This window comes from Tupaia chinensis, unplaced genomic scaffold (assembly GCF_000334495.1).
Source record: "Tupaia chinensis unplaced genomic scaffold, TupChi_1.0 Scaffold144255_1, whole genome shotgun sequence".
NCBI lineage: Eukaryota > Metazoa > Chordata > Mammalia > Scandentia > Tupaiidae > Tupaia > Tupaia belangeri.
The window spans coordinates 1122516-1146070 of NW_006204113.1; the positions used below are offsets into that span (position 1 = coordinate 1122516).

The window sequence follows — 23555 nt, forward strand, 5'->3', positions numbered from 1 at the left end:
CCCAGCAGGAAGCGTGGCGGAGTTCCAGCCTCAGAGGGGCACAAGCAGTGGAAGGAAGGCCTGTCTCTGGGAGCAAATCTAGCTGGGCTCCTTACTCCAAGGAGCCTGGACACACTGACAGCCCTCGGGCGTGGACGGGAAGGGCCTGCAAGGTTATTCCCGGGAGAAGACTGCTGTGCAGAGCTCTTGGAATGGGTTTATGTGAAAACACGGCCTAGTCCTGTTGAGGGCTCCAGGCTAGACCTGCCCTTGTTCATGCCACAGGCAAGGCTGGCCAGCCGTAAGACCACTATGCTTGGAGACAGGAACTTCCTTCTCTGTCCCTCCACCTGCAGAGTAAGGGAGGCTATAACTGGGCCCAACTGGCCTCTCCTAAGGGCCCACCCAAAGGGTGAACTGGAAAGGGTGGGGAGGGAGGCTAGCTGTCTACCACCCCACCCTCTAAACCTGAACCCGCAGGTCCTGGTGGTGGGGGAGGTGGAGAAAGAGATCACACTGGCAGAGGAAAGTCTACACAGACAGGCAGGGGTCCCCTGGCCAGATGGGATGAGCACCTGGGAGATTTCCATGACTGCCATTGTTTGAAAAACGAATCTGGGCAATGCAGATTAAGGGGGAAAAAAAGACACCAAAAAGACTGTCCCACACAAATCAATTTTTAATACCGTCAACTTGCCAACAGCTCCACATCCATGGGTTCATCACCATGGAAGACAGAATGCCCCAGGCTGAGCTGACCCATCCAGTGATCAAAGACGACCCTGCCTGTGAGCGCTCCAGAACGACACCTGCACCTGGCAGCCTGTGGTGAGTCTCTGCTCGATGTTGGAGCCAGAACTCTGGTTCCCAGGGAGGGCGAGGACCCCGAAGAGATGTGAGGTTAAACAGGTAACAGCTGGGGGGCCCTGGATCTGCTCTCATCCTAGACTCCTCCACTTGGATTCTTCCGGTGCTGCTTGCTCCCAGCCATCCCCAGGGCTTTAGAAAGTGCTTTAGAAAGGGAGGCTCTCAGAGCAGCAGCTATTTCAGACACAGCTGTGGGGAAGGAAAACCTGCAGCGGTCCCAGGGAGGCCGTCCGAAGGAGGAACAACGGCCGGCTTCCCAGTCAGGAGACTTGCCCGTGACCCCAGCCACAACACGGGCAGACAGGCTGGCCTGGCCTCTCAGAGGGAGTGCACCCTGCCCCTAGCAGGTTATCCCCCTCCTGGGCTGGTACCAGACCAGAGCAGGAACAGATCCCTCCCCAGAGGAAATTCTCAGGCTGGCTGATGTAAACAACAGCAGGGTGAGGGGGTGGGACACGTGAGGGGAGCTCATACGAGGCAGGAGAGGCTCCCAGAGGAGGAGGTGAGGAAGCTGCTGGAAACCAGGGAACCAGCAAAGTAGGCATCTTGAGGGCTCCAGAAAACCTGTCAATGTTTATTTCACACACACCCTAAAGACAGCTTACACCAGATTAGAAATGAGAAGCTAAGGTTGTGACCTCACTGAGGCAGAGTTGACGGGTGGGATGGCGGGAAAGCTCACGAGTACTCCTAGTGCCAAAACTAAAGAAAGTGGTGGCCGGACAGCAGAGCACTGGGCAGAGTCTAACTGCCAGTTTTCCAGAGGAGTTAACCCTGAATTTATAAAATGGGGAAAAGGTACCCCAGTCCAATTCCACCTTGAGCCTGAGCTAAGGGTCCCAATGACTGGTCAGAGCACCAGTGGGGGAAGGGGACACAGATTTCAGGCTCGGCTCAGCCCCAGTCCCGAAGGAAGCAGAAGGTGGCTCCCGCTGCATGTGAGGGCGATCTGTTCTGAGAAGCCAAGGAAAGCCAGGGTGCCTGCATCACCCTGAGGTCTACACCACCAGCTCCTGAAAATGAGTCGGAGCCACAACCACGATCGTCACTGGAAATGTGAGCGGCTGTCCAGGGAGCCACCCTGGAAGGTGCCCCACTGTGTGCCCACCCAGTCCTCCCCAAATAAGACGATCCCTGGCTTGCCCTCTTGGCCCCGCCCCTGCTGTCTAAGCTCCACTGAAGTGTGGCCTTTACCAAGAGAACTCAGAATCTGTGTTTCTCTCCAACCTTGGGGGACAGTCCCCTCTCCCCTCGCTCCCCCTCCAGCCCAGGAGCCTCGAGGGTAAGGGTGGTCAGTGGCAGCTTGGGTAGGCGTGGCCTCAGGAGATAGTGGAGAACTCCTTGAGCAGGACTTCCTGGCTGAGAGTGTGGAAGGCCAGGTTTCTCCGGACGTTGGTGCTAATAGACCGAACCTGGGAAAGGGAAAGGGAAGGGGGGAGGGCACAGGCAGAGAAAACACAGGAGAGAGGGTTACAACCTAGAGAGGGCAGTGCCCGCACAGGGCCGAGAGGTCTCTCATAGGAAATGAGTATCTTAGTATTTTAACATCTACTATCCCTGCAGGCAAATGAGCAAACAGCTCCAGGAGAGGAGGAAGGAAAGAGGGACTGAGGACAGAAACAAGGGGATGCACAGGAGCATCTGAGCGCCTAGGGGAAGAAGCAGGCCCAGACAAGGGTGGAGGGCAGAGGTCCTGCCTTGGTCCTGCCTCAGCCATGCACAAGAGGGACTGGGCTGGTCAGTGGCCTGATGGAGGAGGAGAAATGGGCCAAAGGGCTCATGCTCCAGGGCCACCCCTTTTTAGATGTGTTTCTACTCCTGATTCTCCCTCGGGATGTATCTGCCTGCCTGCTTTGGAATGAGCACTGTAGAGACGCAGCCCTCTGCTATGAAGGCAGGGGTATGAGCCAACAGGGTCGATGACAGGCTCGGTCACATGGCTAGTGAGTCCTTGCTTGGGAGCAGGACCCAGGCTTCTTAACTCCTAGTCCAGCATCCTTTCACACACATTTTGATTTTCAAGTTGCCAGATCTAGGACTAGAACCAGTCAGCTTTGTGGAATCCAGCACTTCACTACCACACTACCTGCTGACCTGAGTTCTGGAGTTTCTTGAGTTTCTGTAATCTGATTATTTTTAGAAATGTTAATGTTTCTATTTCTGGTAATAAAGAAAACAGTAATAGCCCATGCAGTGAACTATTGATATTTATATAGTCACACAAAATATTTGTGGTGGATACTGCTAACCAAGTATCCTTAAGAGGAAGGAATATGATACCTTTCAACATTCTTGTTAGACTAATAAATATAATTACACTTTTTAGGTCCTCCTAATGTCACTGCAAAAAGTAATCTGGAACAATAGATGAGCTCAACATTTGAAATCTTAGCTTATTGATTAAATTAGCAGTCCCCAGCCATTCTGGCACCAAGAACCAACCTTGTGGAAGATAATCCCTCCTTGGATGGAGGGACAGGTGGTCCCTGGGTGATCCAAGTGCACCACATCCACCCTGCACCCTATTTCCACCCTTATCACACTGCATTATACAGTGAAGCAATCACATAACAATAGTTTCTGCTCCAAGGAAAATCCAGTACCACCACTGATTTGACAGGAGTTGGAGCTCAGGTGGCAACGCCAAAAACAGGGAACTACTGCCCACTTGAGTCTGGGTACATCCTTGCTGTGTGCCCACTGCTCCCTCACATGCTCTCTACCCACAGACAGAGACCCTGGCGGAGTGCTGCCTGTGTCAGCTGGAGAAAGACCTGTGGAGAAGGGTCACTGGGCCAGACTGCCTGTTCTGGGAGGATGCCAAGAGGAGTCTGGCGACGCTGCTAGCCGACTCGCCAATGGGACAGAGGTGTGCACGTTGTGTCAGAGACAAAACAGGGAGGGAAGAGAACAGAAATATGTGACTCTCCTGGGCCTCAAAGTCCAGGAGCTTACTTCTGATTTCTGCGTGGCTATAGGAAACTTAATGAAGTCATCAGGCCGGAAGCAGAGGGAAGGGCAGCATGGCAGACAGCAGGCAACTTAAGCTCATAAGCTCCCAACTAGACCAGTGTTGGTCCCCTGGGCCAGAGGAACACATACGAGCAGAACTGAGCGAAGCAGAGCTGGTGCCTAAGAGCTCTGAGACAGAGCCACAGCTCCACTGACGCGCAGCTCCACGGCCCTCTTCGCCGCCAGGACTTTTCCTTTGCTAATCGCTGACTCCCAGTAATTGCCCCACATTGACCAGCCACCCTTTAAAAATATTCCGCTCTGCTATCTCCTTACACCTGTAGTTTCCCATTACCAACTAACTCACCCCAGAGCAAGGGAGAATCCTTGCCCTGAGCAGTCTAGAGTCCTGAGGAAAGTCATGTCAGGGTCAGAGTTGGGCTGTCTTTAGCACAAAACCGAGAATCGAAAATCCAGAGCTTTTAGCAGGGCCTTGGCCTGGGGGAAGTATGAGCTGAGTTAATGCAAGCTCTGCCCCAGCAGAGGTAGGTCAGGACATGCGGAGTGGTACGGAGGCCTGGGTTTCCTGGTCTCAGTCCCCGGCCAAGGATGTCTGTGTGAACCAAGCAGCCAGGGGATAGGAATACGGGAGGCTGCGCTTCAAGTTTCGGTTAAGAGCAGCTCTGAGCAAGGGAGGAAGGGGCACAAGGAGAGAAGACACTTCTGTGGAGACGCTGACGGGTAGAGTAGGAGGTGGAGTAAAGGCTCACTGGCTCTAAGTGGCCAAGGGTGGGGACCGTAGGATGCGGAGTGAATGGAAAGTGAGAGTGGGGGAGCAAGTGAAGACTGGGAGGGCAGTCAGGCCTGGAGCCCAGAAGTGACTGCTGAAAGAGGAGGAGAGTCCATTACTGAGGACAGGATAAGGAATCGTGAGCCAGAGTTGCCGCTGGGGACAGGTGTCAGACCCTAGCCTCGCTGTCTGAGGCTGCAGGTGGGCCATGTGGCCTTCTCTCACTGCTTGGCCCTGGCCTGCTGTGGGACAGGCTGCATACCCTAGCCTAGCAGACCTCTCCAGTTTTGTTCCAAGAGCCTTTGCAAACTGCAGTTGGCCTCTTGATGCCCCCTGGCTAGGCCCACAAGAGACTTGGACAGAGACAGGAGCAGGGACTCACCAGCTCTTTGAAGAAGGCAGCTTCCTTGTGCTGCTCGGAGTAGCGCTCATACTGGTCCAGGCCGTCCTGCAGCTTCAGTGTGAGCGTGTCATAGTTGGCTCGTACCACCTCCAGCACCTGTGGGCGGTCAAGGGCCAGGCAGGGCTTAGGCCATGCAAATCCCAGATCACTTCACTCCATGCTCCAGCTCTAGAGGATCGGCTTTGGCGACATCCCTAAGAGACCTTGTTTACTACTTATTATTCAGAAGAAAGTCTGGCTGCCAGGAGCAACCTCTTGTTTCTTTATTTGCTGAGGGCATTTGCACTTGCTAGAGAGAGAGGGAAAGTGGGAAAACACCCCTACAACAGTGCACGGTCACACCATGATCCTTTTTTTATTTTTTTAAATAATTACTTATTTTTAATTTTATTTGTTTATTTATTTAAATTTTGACCAGAGAGAGACAGAGAGAGAGACAAAGTGAGACAGCAAGCCACCAGGTCTGGGACTTGGACTGTGGTCGGTCATGTGGGAATGTCTAGTGCCTTAACCACCACATCACCTGCTGATACCCTCACAACCCCTCTTATCCATCTCTCCTTCCTGTTGGGATTTTGAGCCTGCATGCACATGTGCCCAGCATGTTTCTCAAGCTGCCAGAGCCAGGACTTGAACTGTGGAGTTGGCCATGTGAGATTTGGCCGCCTTATCCACCAGGCCACCAGCTGGTCCAGTTCCTTGTTTTTAAGTGTTCCTATTCCGCACCTCCTCTCCTGACTAGCCCTGTGTGGCCGCCAGGGCTGCTCACTCTGGGCGAGGTAAACGAGCAGGAGAAGGGGACAGAACCATGAGCATCTGAGCACACTGGGCTTCCTGAGACCATAAACGTGCTCTGGGCCCTGTTCTGAAGCTTCTCCTGGCCAGGCTGTCCAAGCTGCTAAGACTTGGCCACTGTCTCTTCCTCCTCCCTTTCTGGGAACCACATTTCTTCAGTCTTGGGATGTTCCTCAGTACCATCTGCCGCTTGCTTTAAGCTCTCTATGCCAACTGGTCTTCCTTCCAGTGCCTAGACTGAACTTTTGGGCACCTCAGCCTTGGCATGTGGGGGACACTTTCAACTAAGCTACAGTTTTTGTTTCGAGGGGATCTCTCCTCCACAATGTGTCTCTGACTTTCTCTGGGAAGAGGATTCAGACTTTCATGGACTCCAGGAAGCTGGCTATCTGTGGTTACAGAAAGAAAGGAACCACCATGGCCAGGCCTGATACAACTTCAGTCAGTATAACAATGAGTAGTAGAAGGCAAGGGCAGTCAGAGGGAGAGGCACCACACCCAGTTAGAACAGAAGTAAATTTGGGGTCAGCAGAAGGCATAGCGGTTATGTTGCTAGACTCCCACATGGCCGACCATGGTTCAAGTCCCAGACCCAGTGGCTTCGAAAATCATGCTAGGTGCGTGTGCATGCATGCCCAAGATCTTGGGAGGAGAATGGAAGAAATGGGATTGTGGCATGGCCATCCTCCCTGGGGTGCTATTTCTCACTTTCCCTCTCACTATATCTGTTTCTCTCTCGCTCTCGAGAGAGCACATACACCCTAAGGCTTTAAAAACCAGAAGTAAGCTGAGCAGGAAGGAGAGATCAGCAGAGGGACTGATGGTTTATTCCGTTAAACTGAGCCAAGTGGTTCTGACCCGGAGGAAGGCCAACAACTTCACCAAGAGCTCCCTGCTCGATGGAATGCTTATGGGGCAGTGAGTGATGAGGGACACCTGGCTTTGACAGAGTCAGGACGTCTCAGAGGGATGGAGGATAGATTCCCGAAGGCCACAAATGCCTCTGGATTGTTTCCCTCACCAGCCCAAATTGTGCCAGGACAGACTTCACTTGGTAGCAAACACTTCTTCCTGCCAAGAATTACTGAGGAGAAAGACTAGAGAGCACAGAGAAGACTGTCCCTGTGGGAGTCTCTGCATTTGGATCTGCAGGGAGGGGACAGCTAAGGCAAAGATCCGGCCCAGCTCTCTCCCCTCCAGACACCTGGCTCCACAAGGCCGTTTGCCAGGCTGTGTCCCACAGGCCCTGGTACAGGCTGGCTCCTCTGCTTTTCTTTCCATTTGTCAGCTCTGTGGGCAGGAGGACCAGTACGTGGCAACGGCAGTCACCCAGAAAGTAATCTGTCCTCCCATGCACGTGGGCTGCACTCGTGGCTCAAATATCTCAGCCAAGGTCTTGGCTCAGAAGTGAACAGCTCAAGCCCAGAAAGAGGGAAAATTCCTCCAGGATGGAGCCAGCCCCAGGAACCAGGCAGAGTGGACTCGTGTATGTTCTCCTAAGCCTTCAAGTCTAGGCTGCTGAGTGATGCCTATGACCCATAAGCTGGGTCAGCCTCCCTGAAGGCTATCAAGTGCCAAAACACAAACATCATGCTAAAGCCAAATCTTTTTTTTTTTTTTTTTTTTTAGAGAGAGATTTTTGCTATGGGGAAAATGTGCTTACCAGAGAGACAGAGAAACAGAAAGTGAGAAATCAACCCCCGCGGGGGGTGGCCATGCTACAATCCCCTTTCCTCTATTGTCCTCTCGGATTTGGGACATGCACACATACGCACCTGGCATGAGTTTCAAGCTGCCAGGTTTGGGACTCAAACTGCAGTTGACCACATGGGAGTCCAACACCTTAACTGCTATGGCACCTGCTGGCCCCGCCTAAGGCCAAATTCTGAGAACAGGGTACAGCCTGTAAGCGATGGCGGTACCTTCTATCCTGAGAGCCTCAGGAGCTCAAGCCTCCTGAGAGCTGCCTTGACCATCCAGACTTTCTCCTCTTGCTAGGTAGAATGGAAGACCTGAGGTCTTGCTTAGAACAGGGACTCTTCTTCCTCTGTATAGCCAAGTTCCGTTCATTGCAAGGAGATGAAAGCAGAAAAGGCCTCTGTGCTATTAGCTCCTTAGAAGGAACTGAAGGCCTCAGAAAGTGCACTGTCTCAGCTCTCCTCTCATCCGGACATTGCCCATTGCCACCTTCTCCTCCCAGCCTTTTCCCTGTGGGCCCCTTCCTTCTTCTTTTACCCCAAAGAGAGCAGCCATCAATTCATCTAGCCACTGCTCTCTCCTGCCCACAGCACTCTCCTTCACTCCCAAGAGAAGACATTCTAAGCTCGGGGATGGGTGTCACCCATTTGGAACTTCAGAGTACTAGGAGTACTTGCTTAGTCTGGGATTTTTCTGTAGCTTCAGACTTTAGGAACACACCCCATTCGTGCCTCTACACCTGGCTTCCTGGTGACTCCAAAGTCTCTTCTCATGTTGAAATCTTTTTAAGATCCATTTAGTAACAGTCTATTCACTAAGCATAAGCCTGGCTTCCTTTCTCAGCTGTTGGGCTGTGGGCCTCCTAGAATCATGCCCACCACCTCAGCTCAAGGCAGCTTCAAAGTCCATCTCCCAGAAGTCACGTGGTCTCTAAGGAATCCTTCCAACCCCCACCTGTGACCCTCAGTAGACCAAGGGCCTGACAGATAACTAAAGGGGAATCCCACTTTTGCTACAGGACTTCAGGCAGTTCACCTCACCTCTTTGAGCCTCAGCCTCTCTCTATAAAATGGAACGTGAACTCGCCTTCCTACCATACATGGGGATAACATTTTCGAGTTCGTGAGATATACAATTGATGGAAATACTGTCACCCCGATGGCTACCTTAGCTACCTGAACAGCCCCTAGAACTACGTACCTTCACAGCTCAGGATGTGTCTACCTATTTCCAACTGTCCCCAAGTCCAATATGCACAAATGACTCTTTATCACAAAGGAACACCGGATTTAAGTGAAGACAGACGATACACAAATGGCCTCAGTTTCAAAGACTCCACACCGCCTTCTTTGTCTAAAAACATTTTGCCTCAACTCAGGTAAGAGAAAAATAAACTACAGACAGGGATACCTAAATAAATGCCTGCCCCTGAGGGCTCTCTACGGCAGTGTGAGAAGACAGCAAAGTCATTAAGAACACAGGCACTGAGGCCAGAGACCTGAATTTCAGTCGGACTGATCACTAATTAGCTATGTACATTTATACAAGTTTCTTAATCTCTTTGGGCCTTAGTGTTCATATCTGTGAAACGGGCATTAACACTAACTCTTAAAGCTGATGTGAGAATGAAATGAGATAATGACTATCCAATGCCTGCTACGTGTTGAATAGTCAGTAAATTGTTACTGACTTTATAATGAATGTCTCTTTCTGGTGACAAAGGGAAGTATTTGGAAGTCCTAGCTACCCCCAGACAGTAACCATAAGCCAGGAGCTAGGGCCTCATACATCTTCATTCAGCCATGGCACATTCTGGTGCAAAAGAAACCAATTGTCCTCGGTGTGAGGACAACATGAGAACATAATGACCTCACTATCCCGGGTGTAACTGGCCATGCATCAGCCAGAAGTCCGAGCATGCCCAGTGCCTACTGCCGACCTTCACGACTCTGGTGGCATGAAGAGACATAGGTCGTACTGCAGGAAAAGGCCATAGAAGCCCATTGAGGCCTGGTTGTGCATGATACAGGCTGGGAGGCACTTGGCCACCTCAGATTCAAGATGTCTTCCACGATGAGTAGATGAGATCCCAGTTCAGAACGTTAGTTCAAAATTGCTGACAGGGTTTCAGACAGACACACCTTCCCCCCAGCACATACAACGTGTGATCCCCACATTTAGGAGCCTGCGTCCATTCTTGTTTTTGTTCCTAAGCAGGGCCTTTGAAACGGGAAAGAACTTCTGGCCAAGATAAGAACAAATGAGAATTGCCAAACTGAAAAAGTTCCTGGCAATGGCTACCCAATTGTGATGCCAGTGGGTTTTGTCCTGTGCCTGAAAACTTGCTCAGTCTCCTCTCTTTGTTGGCCTGAATTGCCAACAGGATGACAGTGAAAGGACAACTAAGTAATAGGACGTGACCTGACTGCAAATATGTTCGTACTTCCCTCTCAGAGTGCATGGGCACCCACTCTACGTGATGAGGAAAGCACATGTAGGTGCCGCCAGCCCAATCCCAACCAGGGTCATGGGTTTGGTCTTCCCTTGGGGCCCAGCTTGCGAGTGAGGGTAAGACCACACGATGCCAACAGAGAAGTTCACTGAGACTGCCACAGACCAGGAAATGGACAGGTACCCTATCGGATGAAAGTAGGAAGTACTGGGAAGAGGCTGTGGAATCAGAAACTTGGCTGGGTTCAACTCTTGCCCCTGTCATTTGCTAGTTATGACTGTCATAGTTTAAGTTTTGGTTTCTTTAACTGCAAAATGGTTATAATCATATTTTCTTGTAATGTTACGAAGATTAGAGATATTTGGGATCAGCGGATGGCGTGATGGTTACATCGCTGGACTCCCACGTATTTGACCACGGTTTGAGTCCCAGACCGGGTGGCTTAAAACTCATGCTGGGGGAACCAGCAGGTGGCATTGTGTTAAGTTGCTGGATTCCCGCATGGTTGATCATGGTTCGAGTCCTGGACTTGGCAGCTTGCTTTCTCACTTTCTCTCTCTCTGTCTCCCTCTGGTCAAATTAGATTAGTAATAACAAAAAATAAAATAAATAAATATTAAACAAACAAACAAACAAAAAAACTCATGCAAAGCGCATATATGTGCATGCCCAAAATCCCAAGAGGAGATTGGAGGAGAAGGGATTGCAGCATGGCCATTCCCCCTGGGGGGTGATTTTGCCCTTTCTGTCTCTCTGACTTTGTGTCTCCAGTTAGCACATGCGCCCTATAGCAAAAATCTCTCTTAAAAAAATAAATTAGAGAAATTCTATGAAATAAGCACAAAAGATAGAATCTAGCAAATAGATGAAGTCAAAAGAATGAAGGCTACTGAGATGGAAACGAAAAGGAAAAATGAAATTATCAAGTATTTGGTGTATGCAAATAAAATGAATCAGCTGGTTAAAATGGTACCCAGGCGGGCCTGGAGTTATCCCCAGCATTTCAATGACAGCAACATGGAAGGCAACCATACTCTTTTTGCCAAAGTGTTACCATGGGGACAGAACCATAGAAATAATAGTTCTGGAAGGAATCTTTAAAATCACCCCCCTAGTTCATGACCCTCATTTAACAGATGAAGAAACAGATGTCCAGAAAGACTATAAATTGCCCAAAGTCATGAAACTGAAATTAGACACTAGACTTTTCTGACTCCTAACCCAGTGCTCTTCCATACTAGCAGGCTAATCTAATCCGGTACACATGTTCTGGGTTTAATAGGTTAATCTTGATCTTCAGAGAACAAAGATGGAAGGGATTCAAATTCACTCCTCCAAAGAAGTGGGAAGCACCATCTCTGAAGGTAACCCGATGAAGGTCTAGTTTCATGTTTGAGCTTTAGTAACCACGAGGCCCCAGGGCTCTAAGGCCTGTGGATTTCCACCAGTAACAGCCCTATCTGACTTGGCTGAGAGTGAGCAACCACCACCAATGACACTTCACAAACCACTCCAAACTCATTATCAGCAAATATAACCAACTACTATTCTGACTACTTGATACTATTAGAAGTTTGAAATTCAAAGGTCTTTTTTTTTCTTTTTGGAGAGATTTTTGCTATAGGGTGCGTGCGCTCGCCAGACAGACAGAGAGACAGAAAGTGAGAAATCACCCCTAGCGGGGGATGGCCATGCCGCAATCCCTTCTCCTCCATTCTCCTCTCGGGATCTTGGGCACACACCCACATGCACCCAGCTTGAGTTTTAAGCTACCGGGTCCAGGACGCAAACCATGGTTGACTACATGGGAGTCCAGTGACATAGCCATTACACTAACTGCTGGTCCCGAAATTCAAAGGTCTTTACTTTTCAGTTGGCTTTTAAGGCATCAGCTACTCTATGGTTTTCAGGTTTGGGGCTGGGTATTAAAAGACTCAGATCCCTTCTGTAATGAATGTTCCCACCTCAAGGCCAAGCCTCCATTCTCTGTGATTATTCGGTTCCACTTCCATGCAGTTCTGCTTTAACTCTGTCAAACATCTAATCATAGGAAAATTAATCTCTCAATGGTGTGAAATAAATATAAGAGTTAAAAGAGAACTAGGGGGCCAGCAGGTGGTTTGGTGATTAAGGTGCTCGATCCCACATGGCTGACTGCGTGGTACAAGTCTTAGACCCAGCAGCTTGAAAAACACCTGTATGTGGGCCCACAGGTAGTGAGGTAATTAAGGCACTGGACTCCTACATGGCTACTATGGTTTGAGTATCAGACTTGGTAGCTTGTTTTCTCATTTACTCTCTCCCTCTCTCTCTCTCAGGTGAGCACATATGTCCTATAGCAAACTTAAAAAAATAATAAAAGAAGTAAAAGAAAAAAAATAATTAAAAAAGAAAGAAAGAAAAGAAAAACACCCGTGTGTGCATGTGTGCCCAAAATCCTAAGAGAAGAATGGAGGAGGAGAGATTGGGGCATGGCCAAACCCATAGGGAGGAGGTGATTTCTCACTTTCTCTCTCTCTCTCTCTGTGTCTCTCTCTCCCTGGCGAGTACACGTACTCTATAGCAAAAATCTCAAAGAAAACAAAAGAAGAAGAATTAAGAGGAAAAATTATTTTAAAAAGGTTTTTAGAGGATTTTCATGATAATCTCCATCTATCCCATAGGACTCTGGTCATTTGTTCTATTTTAGATGTTAATTTGATAGAGAATACTATTTTTTGGTCTCATTTCTTCCACAAAGCAGGAAAGAATAGCCTGAGGGATCAAGCTCTGAAACCACAAGTAAGAACGAGGCTTAAGTGTGGACACGGCCTTGGTTCTCTTTTCCATCAGTCAGGGGGGCCGAGCAGAGACCTTAGAGTGGCCCATGAGGAGTAGCAGAGCTCATCCCTCATAATGGGCCAGGATCCGGGACACAGCTCTCCTGATGCCCGCAGCACCAGGTCTGGATAATCAGGCTTGCTCCCCATGCTACCACTCAAAACTGTTCACGGCTCTGACCTCCTAGTCCCAGCAGAGTATTCCAACCCTAAAAGAAACAGTGCTGAGCAGGAAGTGGGCCTTTAATACTGCTCCGTCGCGATGGACTCAGAGAAAGGTAGGTCCAAGTAGCTCTGGGCAGTTTTTACCGTAAAGGCCGCCGGGAGTCTCCTCCTCACCACCCATGGGGGGACAGTGTGACGAGTAAAACACACCATTTCACGGCCATGATGGCTGAAGCCTTTCTCCTTCTACTAGCCCGTAAACATCCTCAAACTCAAAGGAAGACACCTTTTCCTATAAAAACGAATAGGTCTGCTCAGGGCATGGTCCAACTCCTTGCCTTTGTTATGGGACTGAAATACTCTGTAAACTTTGGCAAGAGACTGCCAGAGAAACAGAAGATGTGATCATTCCTTTTCTTTGAAAGGGCCTACTCTAGCCTACTTTTCCTCTATTGTCCTAAAATCAGACTTTCCTCAGAACTGCCTATATGTCTCCCAGCGAGGAACAGCCCTTTTTCCTACTGGAAACAATAAAGGTGCGTCCTTAACCTTGCCATGTCAGCAGTCTGAGGATGGCCTCTCAGTGGTATTCTCACAGTTAAGTTAGTGGTAGTCAGGCGTTGGGCATCTTGAAAGAGGAATTCTGAGACCAAAGTAAAAAGCTAATTCTTCTTCCCTCAAAATCCACATTTATTCTTCCAAATCCAGGGCTAGTTAAAGCTAAGCAAGCATTGCAAAGATGTTCTCTAAGCAAAGACCTTGGTGGGTCACTGTTGGGTGGCACTGTTGTGCCTGGGTGTTGAAAACAAGCTGGTACTTTTCAAAATAGAACAGCGGCTAAGAGTATGGCTCTGGAGTCGGCTTGTCTGACTCATATCCTGTCTTCACCACCTGCTAAGCAGGATGGAGCTGGGTGAGCCTCAGTTTCCTGATCTTCAGAGTGAGAAGAGTAATACTCCCACCGTGCAGAGCCGGTTCTGAGGACTATGTAAGGCCATGTATACAAAGTGCCCAGGACAGTGCTTGGCACAGAGAGTGCCTACAAACTATAGCTGTTACTACTACCTTCTTTCACCCTGATGTGACCCTATGAAGACCTGTTTTTTAGGGTTTGAAATTGGGAAAACTGGCATATTTCCATAGCTTCCTTCTACCCTTTCCAAAAAGAAGCAAACTCCTCCCAACCCCCAACCTTTCTTTTTTTTGAGAGGTTTTTGCTATAGGGCGCGTGTGCTCACCAGAAAGACAGAGAGACAGAAAGCAAGAAATCACCCCCCCAGAGGGGATGGCCACACCGCAATCCCTTCTCCTCCATTCTCCTCTCGGGATCTTGGGCACGCATGCACATGTGCCTGGTGTGAGTTTAAGCTGCCGGGTCCGGGACTTGAACCGTGGTCGACTACGTGGGAGTCCAGCGACATAGCCATTACACTAAATGCTGGTCCCCCAACCCCCAACCTTTCTGGAAGCAGTTTGTTTTTTACAGTCTTCCCAATGAAAGACTGCGTGTAGAGGAAAGAATATACTGCTTTAGGGTCTGTACCATAACAGGTGAAGGCAGGCAGCGTGGTAGGGCCTCTACCCTCTCCTGGAGAAACGCACACGCTGCTGCTACTAATGGCTTCCTCATTGCAATCTATCAGCACCCTGAAGGAAGAGACTCAGTGCTACATTACAGATTTTTCATGATGCCTAACAGAGGCCTAAGAAACAGTATAAACATTTGGGACCAGCAGATGGTGTAATGGTTACGTCGTTGGACTCCCATGCAGTTGCCCATGGTTCAAGTCCTGGACCCAGAGGCTTAAAACATGCCAGGTGTGTGTGTGTGTGTGTGTACGTGCACATGTGCACACACACAAAATCCTGAGAATGGAGAAGGGGCTGAGGTGTGGCCAACGCCCCTAGGGAGTGATTTCTCACTTTCTATCTCTTCAGTGAGCGTGCACACCCTATCCTGAAAAAACCTCTCAATTAAAAAAAAGAAACAGTAAACATTCAACAAGCTTGTTGACTCATTTAGTAACAGGTCAACCAAAAAAGAAAGGAATCCCTTGTCTAGGTCACATGATAAGATTAGAGTTAGACCCTGACAGTACACTCAGCCCTGCTGTCAGCATTCTCATGGGTTCTGAAGCCCTCAGGGTCAAGTCCTGCCATTATGAGCTAACAAACAAATAAGCTAAAAACTAAGGAATCAGAATAAAAATAAACCTTGATGACAGGCACAGTCACAGGTGTAAGCACATGTAGGGTTGGGCCAGTAGTAGCAAGTTATTTCAGGTCAGCTGCATAGCTGAACAGTGAATGGACAACTCTGCTGAGACAGTGTCACACTTTTTTTTTTTTTTTAAGAGAGATTTTTGCTATAGGGTGCATGTGCTTGCCAGAGAGACAGAAACAGAAAGAGAGAATTCACCCCTGGGAGAGATGGCCACACCGCAATCCATTCTCCATTCTCCTCTCGGGATTTTTGGGCACGCATGTGCATGTGCCTGTTTTAAGCTGCCGGGTATGGAACTTGAACCACAGTGGATTATGTGGGAGTCCAGTGACGTAACCATTACACTGTCTGCTGGTCCCCAGGGTCACATCTTTAAAAATCAGGAAAATTAAGGACTCTAAGGTCTCTTCAGTCTACCACCTCCTCCAATCAACTGTGGTATCTAATTTCTGAGTGCAGAATTCTCCACTACTACAGCAGGGCCCCTGAGACAGCAGCTACAGGAAGGACCATTAGCTTTGACAGGTCTGGGACTCTGGTGCAGACAGCTTGCACTCCATCAAGGGCCAATCACATGAAGGGCAGATCCTTAAGGCTCAGTCCTGACACCAAAAAATAAGTCCTACAACAAAGGATGAGCAAAAAGATGGAAAAGGTGGGAAAGAAAGTCACTGTACTCCCCAAATACACCAACTTTGGTTTCAGTTTCTCAGAAAGCAGGTTTCATCCATTCTAAATGCCCTTCTGATGAAGGTTCAATTTAGTGATGATTTTAACTGCACAAATCAGCTCAACTGTGTAGTGTACTCATTAGATAACTGTCCAAAACAGTCTAAGCAAACACACATGGTGATCTTTGAGCAGCTAGGTTCAAATTCTTGCTAGCTATTTTTAGTACTTGTTTACATATAACAAAAGACCTGCATCTCAGAAGATAAGAAAAAACAATTAGAGTCAGGAGCTCCGAAATGGACTAGTAGTACCCAAAGGAGGCTGTTAGTTTCCTTCAGATACTATTTGCTTACCCTTCCCTTAAACAGGACAAGGCTTGGTCCATGTCCTCATGGACGTGGCCTAAAAGGGGCAGAGTAAGGGATCAGCAGATAGAGTGATGATTACATGCTGGACTCCCACGTAGTTGACCACGGTTCGAGTCCTGTACCGGAGGCTCAAAACTCACGCCAGGTGTGTGTGTGAGTGCCCAAAAGTCCAAGAGGAGACTGTTGGAGAAGGGATTGTGGAGTGGCCATTTCCCCTAGGGGGTGATTTCTTGCTTTCTATTTCTCTGTCTCTCCAGCATGTGCCCCATACCAAAAAAAAAAAAAAAGAGAGAGAGAGAGAAGCATAGTGATTAAGCAGACAAGTGACAGGAAAAAACACCCAAGAGATTCATGTTTTACCTCTCCTTGTTTTGGGAGATCTGAGATCAAGCCTTGTAAATGATCAATGTTAAGGCTGGGACCCAGGCCTAAGAATAGAAAGAAAAAATAGGGAATGGAAAGAAAAACCCTTCAGTGAGTTATTTAAAAGGTCATAACAATGCTCACTATAGGGGTCAGCAAATGGCATAGTGGTTACATCGCTGGACTCCCACATGACTGACCATGGTCCAAGTCCCAAATGCAGTGGCTCCAAAATCACACTGGGTGCGTGTGCATGTGTGCCCAAGATCCTGGGAAGAGAATGAGGGAGAAGGGATTGTGGTATAGCCAACCTCCCTGGTGGGTGATTTCTCATTTCCCCTCTCTCTGTCTCTGTCTCTCTCCAGCAAGCACACGTGCCCTAAAGCAAAAACTTCTTAAAAGAAAAAACAAAATGCTCACAATATATACAGTTTCCATTAAAAATTCAAGACTTCCCATGTAGCAGCAGAAACAAGAAAGATAATGAAGTGAGAGATAATACATATTAATATTGGGTTGTCAGAAATGTCATGATGCATTTTTGCATAGAAAAACAGAAAAAATATGTCATAGGGCCGGCAGGTGGTATGGTGGCTAAGGGTGCTGGACTCCCACATGGCCGACTGCAGTTCGAGTTCTGGACCTGGTGGCTTGCTTTATCACTTTCCATCTCTCTCTCTCTCTGTCCCTCCCAAGTCAAATTAAAATAAAGTTAAATAAAATAATTCTAAAAAAAAAAATTTACTTTAAAAAAAAAGAAAAAATATGTCACGACTTTTACAACCACCTAATACATATAAAAAGGCAAAAAATTTTTTCTTAAAACTGTATGAAATTTGGGACCAGCAGTTAGCATAATGGCTATGTCACTGGACTCCCACGTAGTCGACCACGGTTCGAGGTCCGGACCCAGTGGCTTAAACTCACGCCAGGCGCGTGTGCATGCGTGCCAAGGATCCCGAGAGGAGAATGGAGGAGAAGGGATTGTGGCATGGCCATCCCCCGGGGGGGTGATTTCTCGCTTTCTGTCTCTCTGTCTCTCTGTCTGTCTGGTGAGCGCACGCGCCCTATAGCAAAAACCTCTCCAGAAAAAGAAAAAAAAAAACTGTATGAAATTTGAACAATGCAGCTGAGTAACTGAGGGTATACTATAATGTTTGAAAATAGTTCAGGATTTCCACTTGCAGACAGAATGGAATAACTGAGAACTGGAAAAGAAACAACTCTTTTCAGACACTGGCTAACAGGCCATGCAGGATGGGAATCCTGAGAGGAGGAAAACAATGTGAGCAAGAACGTTTTGCTGGGCCGAGGAGAAATGCTGGACTTTGGGGAGGCAGAGGTAGCTGGAATTCGTGAGGCAGACAATCAGAGAGGAAGAAGACAAGCAGAGAAGGGGCTTCAGAAGTTTGCAGTAGTGTTCCCACTGGGCCTGCTGCTGAGTAACAAGGACTGTATGTGCACATGTGTAAGGTTTGACTCAAAACAAAAAAAAAGGCAAAGATTTGGGATCTCTAAATTGAAAAATTCTCAGAGCTGACACATGATTGGGAGGTGTGTGAATTTTGACCAACTAGAATTGAGTCTTTGCTGGGAACCTAGGGCATTTGACAGAGACACCAGACAGTCACACCTTAATAGTGGCACTAACCTAGCAGAGAACAGAGGCTACGTTAAACCCATGTGGACGATGAGTACACTGAAGCTTCAAGAGGTTCGTGCTACTCCACAAGTCGTTCACCTATTTCCCCGTATACGTCTAATACTACTTAAAGAAAGACCACAAAATCTAGACTCAATTGCATGACAATCACAATGCTCAGTACCCAATAAAAACGTACCAGACATATCAAGAAGCAGAAAAATGTGACCAAGAGCCAAGAGAAACAGAAATATTTCAATAGAAAGAGACCTAGACAGGGGCCAGCAGGTGGCAATGTGCTTAAAGGCATTTGATTCCCACATGGCTGGCCATGGTTTGAGTCCTAGACCTGGCAGCTTGCTTTCTCGCTTTCCCTTTTTTTCTCTCTCTCTCTCTCTGGTCAAATTAAATAATGATAACAATAATAGTAATAACAATTTTTTTTTGGAGAGGTTTTTGCTATAGGATGCGTGTGCTTGCCAGAAAGACGAAGAGAGACAGAGAGACAGAAAGTGAGAAATCACCCCCCGGGGGGGATGGCCATGCCGCAATCCTCTCTCCTCCATTCTCCTCTTGGGATCTTGGGCACACACGCACACGTGCCTGGCATGAGTTTAAGCCACCGGGTCCCGGACTTGAACCGCAGTCGGCTACATGGGAGTCCAGCATAGCCATTATGCCAACTGTGAGTTCTAATAACAATTCGAATTAAATAAATAATTCTTTAAAAAGGAAATAAAAGAAATAGACCTAGACAGAACTAGCAGCAAGGATATTTAAAGACTATCATAGATATGTTCAAGCACTTAAAGAAAACCATTAATAAAGACAAAAATGGAGACCAGCAGTTGGTGTAATGGCTACGTTGCTGGACTCCCATGTAGTCAACCACGGTTCGAGTCCCGGACCCGGTGGCTTAGACTCACACCGGGTGAATGTGTGCCCAAGATTCTGAGAGGAAAATGGAGGAGAAGGGATTGTGGCATGGCCATCCCCCCGCCCCCAGTGGGGGGGCAGTTTCTCCCTTTGTCTCTCTGTCTCTCTCTGTCTTTCTGGTGAGTGCACGTGCCCTATAGCAAAATACTCTAAAAAAAAAAAAAGAGAGAGAGAGAGAGAGAGAGAGAGAAATGGTACAGAGGCATACTGCAATAAAATTTCTGAAAATCAGTGTTACAAAATGTTAAAAATAGCTAGAGAGAGGCCAGCAAATGGCATAGAGATTAAGGTGGCTGGATCCCACACAGCCCACTGTGTGGTTGGAATCTGGGACCTGGTGGCTTGAAAATACACTGAGCACATATGAATAGAAGTCCAAAAGCAAAAAACAAACAAACAAACAAAAAGCTAAAAAAAATATATATATATACACACACACACACACACACACACACACACACAATGAAGGGACCGGACCAGCAGATGGCGTAGGGGTTACATTGCTGGACTACTACATGGCTAACTGCAGTTTGAGTCCCAGACTTGGAGGCTTGAAACTCACACCAGGCCAATAGTGTGTGTGCATAGAATCCCGAGAGAAACTGGAGAAGGGACTGTGATATGGCCATCCCACTGGGGGACGATTTCTTGCTTTCTATCTCTCCAGCAAATGCACATACCCTATAGCAAAAATCTCTCAAAGAAAAAAAAAAAAAGAAAAAAGAAAAAAAAAGATACATAATGTTTAAGGAACAAGTAACAATTTACATTTCTTGTCTAAAACTATATAATCCAGAAGACAATGGATTGTCTATGCTGGCAGAAAAAAAATACTGTTAACCTACAATTCTATATCCAGCAAAAACATCCTTTAGAAATGAAGATAAAATAAAGAACTTTTAAACAGTTTGAGATAATTGCCAACAGTCCTACACTGTAAGAGATGCTAAGAAAAGTTCTGGCAGAATGAAAATTATATCACCTGAACCTATAAATAGAAATGAAGATCTCTAGAAATGGTAAATAAAAATTTTATTTTTTTATTTTTAAATCTGCTATAGGGTGCATGTGTTCACTGGAGAGAGAGGGGAAGTGAGAAATCATGCCCCAGGAGGATGGCCATGTTGTTGTAATCTCATCTCCTCCATTCCCCTTTCAGAATCTTTGGCATGCAGATATGTGTCCAGTGTGATTCTCAAACTGCTGTGTCCAGGACTCAAACTGCAGATTGAAATAAGTGGAATCCAACTGCCTTAACCATCATGCCACTTGGCCCAGTAGAAATTATTTTTATATCACTTTTTTTTTGGTTAAGAGAGATTTTTGCAATAGGGCATGCGTGCTCGCCGGAGACACAGAGAGAAAAAGAGAGAGAAAATGAGAAATCACCCCCCAGGGGGATGGCTACGTCACAATCCCTTCTCCTCTTGGGATTTTGGGGATATATGCACACCACCAGGCATTTGTTTCAAACTACCACATCTGAGACTTGAACTGTAGTTGACCAAGTGGGAGTCCAGTGCCTTAACCACTATACCACCTGCTGGCTCCTTTACATATATATATATATATTTTCACTGCCTTTTTTTTTTAAAAAAGAAATTTTTTTTTGCTAAAAGGACTTTGCGCTCTCCAGAGACACAGAGAGAGACAGAAAATGAGAAATCATGTCCCAGGGTGGATGGCCATACTGCAATCCCTTCTCCCCCATTTTCCTCTTGAGATCTCGGGTACACACGCACATGCGCCCAGTGTTAGTTTACGCCACCAGGTCTAGGACTACATTGGAGTCCAGTGACATAACCATTACACCATTTGCTGGTCCCAATTATTTTTTGGGGGGAAAGTAAAAAAGCACTCTCCAGGGTGATGGCCACTCCTCAATCCTTTTTCCTTTGTTCTGCTCCTCGGGTTCCGGGCACACATGACTCGAACTGTGCATGCACTTGGTCATGTGGGACCCAGCAGCCCAAACTACCATGCCACCACTGTCCCAAATAATTGACTCTTTTTTCCCAGAAAGATTTTTGCAATAGGGCACGTGCGTGTGCTGGAGACAGACAGAGAGACAGAGAAAGTGTGAAATCACCCTTCGGGGGGATGACTACACTGCAGTCCCTTCTCCATGTCTCCTCTTGGGATTCTGGGCACACACACAAACTTGCCTGATATGTTTCAAGACACCATGTCCAGGACTCAAACTGTAGTCAGCCAGGTGGGAGTCCAGAGCCTTAATGGCTACACCACCTGCTAGTCCAATAACTGACTTTTTTTGAGAGGTATTTTTGCTATCGTGTCCATGTGCTCACTGGAGAGACAGAGAGACAGAAAGGGAGAGATCACCCTCCGGGGGGATAACCATGCCACGATTCCTTCTCTTCTCCTCTTGGGATTTTAGACATGCTAAATAATAAAGCAAGTACAGTAAAGTGTATGACAGAATTTAGGTAAAGGTTATGTGAATATTCAGTATACAATTTTTTTCGACTGTAATGAGGTCTAAATTTTCTCCTAATAAAATGTAGGGTAGAGGCCAGTAGGTGGCATGTGGTTGAAGGTGCTAGATTCCTACATGTCTCTGTGGTTTGACTCCTGGAACTGACAGCTTGCTTTCTAGCTTTTCCTTTCTCTCTCTCTTTGGTCAAATTAAAAAATAATAACAAATGGAATTAAATACATTTTTTTCTTTTAAAAGTAGGGTATTTCTTCACACACACACACACACACACACACACACACACAAACCCCACTTTATCACGATCAAGAGGGGTTTATCCCGGAAATACAAGGTTGAATTAATATTCAAAAGTAAGTCACAGATTTTATATGAACAGAATAAAGGAGAAAATCACATGATCATCTCAGAAGATGCAGAAAAGGCAGTGAGAAAAAAGGCAACATTCATTCATAATAAAACCTCTCAGCAAATTTAGAATAGAAAGGAACTTCCTCAACCCCATGAAAGGAAGCTATGAGAATTAAAGCTCCCATTACTTTCGGGTGAAAGGCCACATTGCCCTTAGATTTGACAAGTACCTATTCTCACCACTTCCATATTGTACGGGATGCCCCAGCCAGTACAACAGAGCAAGAAGGCCCAATGCTGCTGTGGTGGTGAAGGTGGCCGAACCCCATATGGGTGACTACATGGTTCAATCCCAGACCCAGTAGCTTGATAAACATGACGGGCACATGTGAATGTCAAAATTCAAAAACAAAAAATAAAAAATAAAAACAACAGGGTAAGAAGAAATAATCGAAGATACAGACTTGAAAGCAAGAAGTAAAACTGAATTTATTCATGCACAATATGATTATGAGCACAGAAAATTCTATGGATTTAAACTCATTTATTAGTTAATTTGAGGTTGGAACAAAGGTAAATTTAAAAACAACTGTTTCTGGCTGGATGTGCATGATCCTGGCTGTAGGGATGGGATCATAGCATGGCTCCATTAGGGGTCTCTTTTGCTCTGTCTCTTTGTATCTCTCTCTCTCATTTTGTTCTTCTGCTCTTGCCAGAGAGACAGAGAGAGAGAGAGAGAGGGAAGGAGAAAACATCCTCCATGGGGACTTGTCACATCACAATCCCTTTTCCATTTCTCATTCCTTTCGGCATTCTGGACATGCCTGCCATACTTCTTAAGCTGCTGGGTCCAAGCCTTGAACACAGCGGGCTATCTAGAATTTGGCTGCTATAATCACCAGGCCACAGAGTGGTCCTGTCTCTCTCAGTAAATACATTTTTTAAAAGTAAACAACTTTATTTATTTATTTACTTATTTATTTTCAATTTGACCAGGTGTGTGTGGGGGGAGAACATGTGCACGAACCGCCAGGTCTGGCACACGAACCTCAGTCAGCATGCGGGAGTGTAGCACCCTTAACCACAACACCTGCCAGCGCCAAAAGTAAATAACTTTAAAAAATGATTCTTTTTTTTTTTTTTTAAATGATTTTTGCCATAGGGTGTGTGTGCTTGCTGGAGAGAGATGGAGAGACACAGAGAGAGAGGGAAAGTGAGAAATCACCCCCCCACCCAGGCGGAGGGCCCCGCCACAATCCTTTCTTTTCCAATCTTCTCTCGGGATTTGGGGCACATAGGCACACATGCCCAGGGAGTTTCTCAAGCCACTGGTGGGGATTCAAATCACATAGTCAGCCATGAAGGATCCAGTGCCCGAACCACCATGCCACCTGCTGGCCTCCTAAAATCTATTTCTATATACTGGCAACAAGCAATCATAAACTGAAATTTAAAATAATATTTATGGGCAGACATCATGGCCTGGTGGTTAGGGGAAGTGGACCTCAGGTGGCCCACCATGTGGTTTCCAGTCCCAGACCTGGAGACTTGAGAACTACACCAGGTGCATAAGCATGTATGCCAGATGGAGAGATGAAGGAGAAGGGACTGCGGCCTGACCATG

At 47.1% G+C, this 23555-nt stretch overlaps 1 protein-coding gene across 1 annotated transcript in view; it reads right to left on the bottom strand.

Moving 5' to 3' along the window:
* Positions 1-635: 635 nt before the first annotated feature.
* The window catches only part of ARMH3 (armadillo like helical domain containing 3), a 270864-nt gene continuing 247944 nt past the window's right edge, over positions 636-23555 (bottom strand). The window contains exons 25-26 of the mRNA XM_014583337.2: positions 4971-5087; positions 636-2258 (exon numbers count right to left, since the gene is read on the bottom strand). Of these exons, the coding sequence (XP_014438823.1) occupies positions 2166-2258; positions 4971-5087 (210 nt within the window). The 3' untranslated portion in view covers positions 636-2165. The remainder of the gene's footprint in view (positions 2259-4970; positions 5088-23555) is intronic.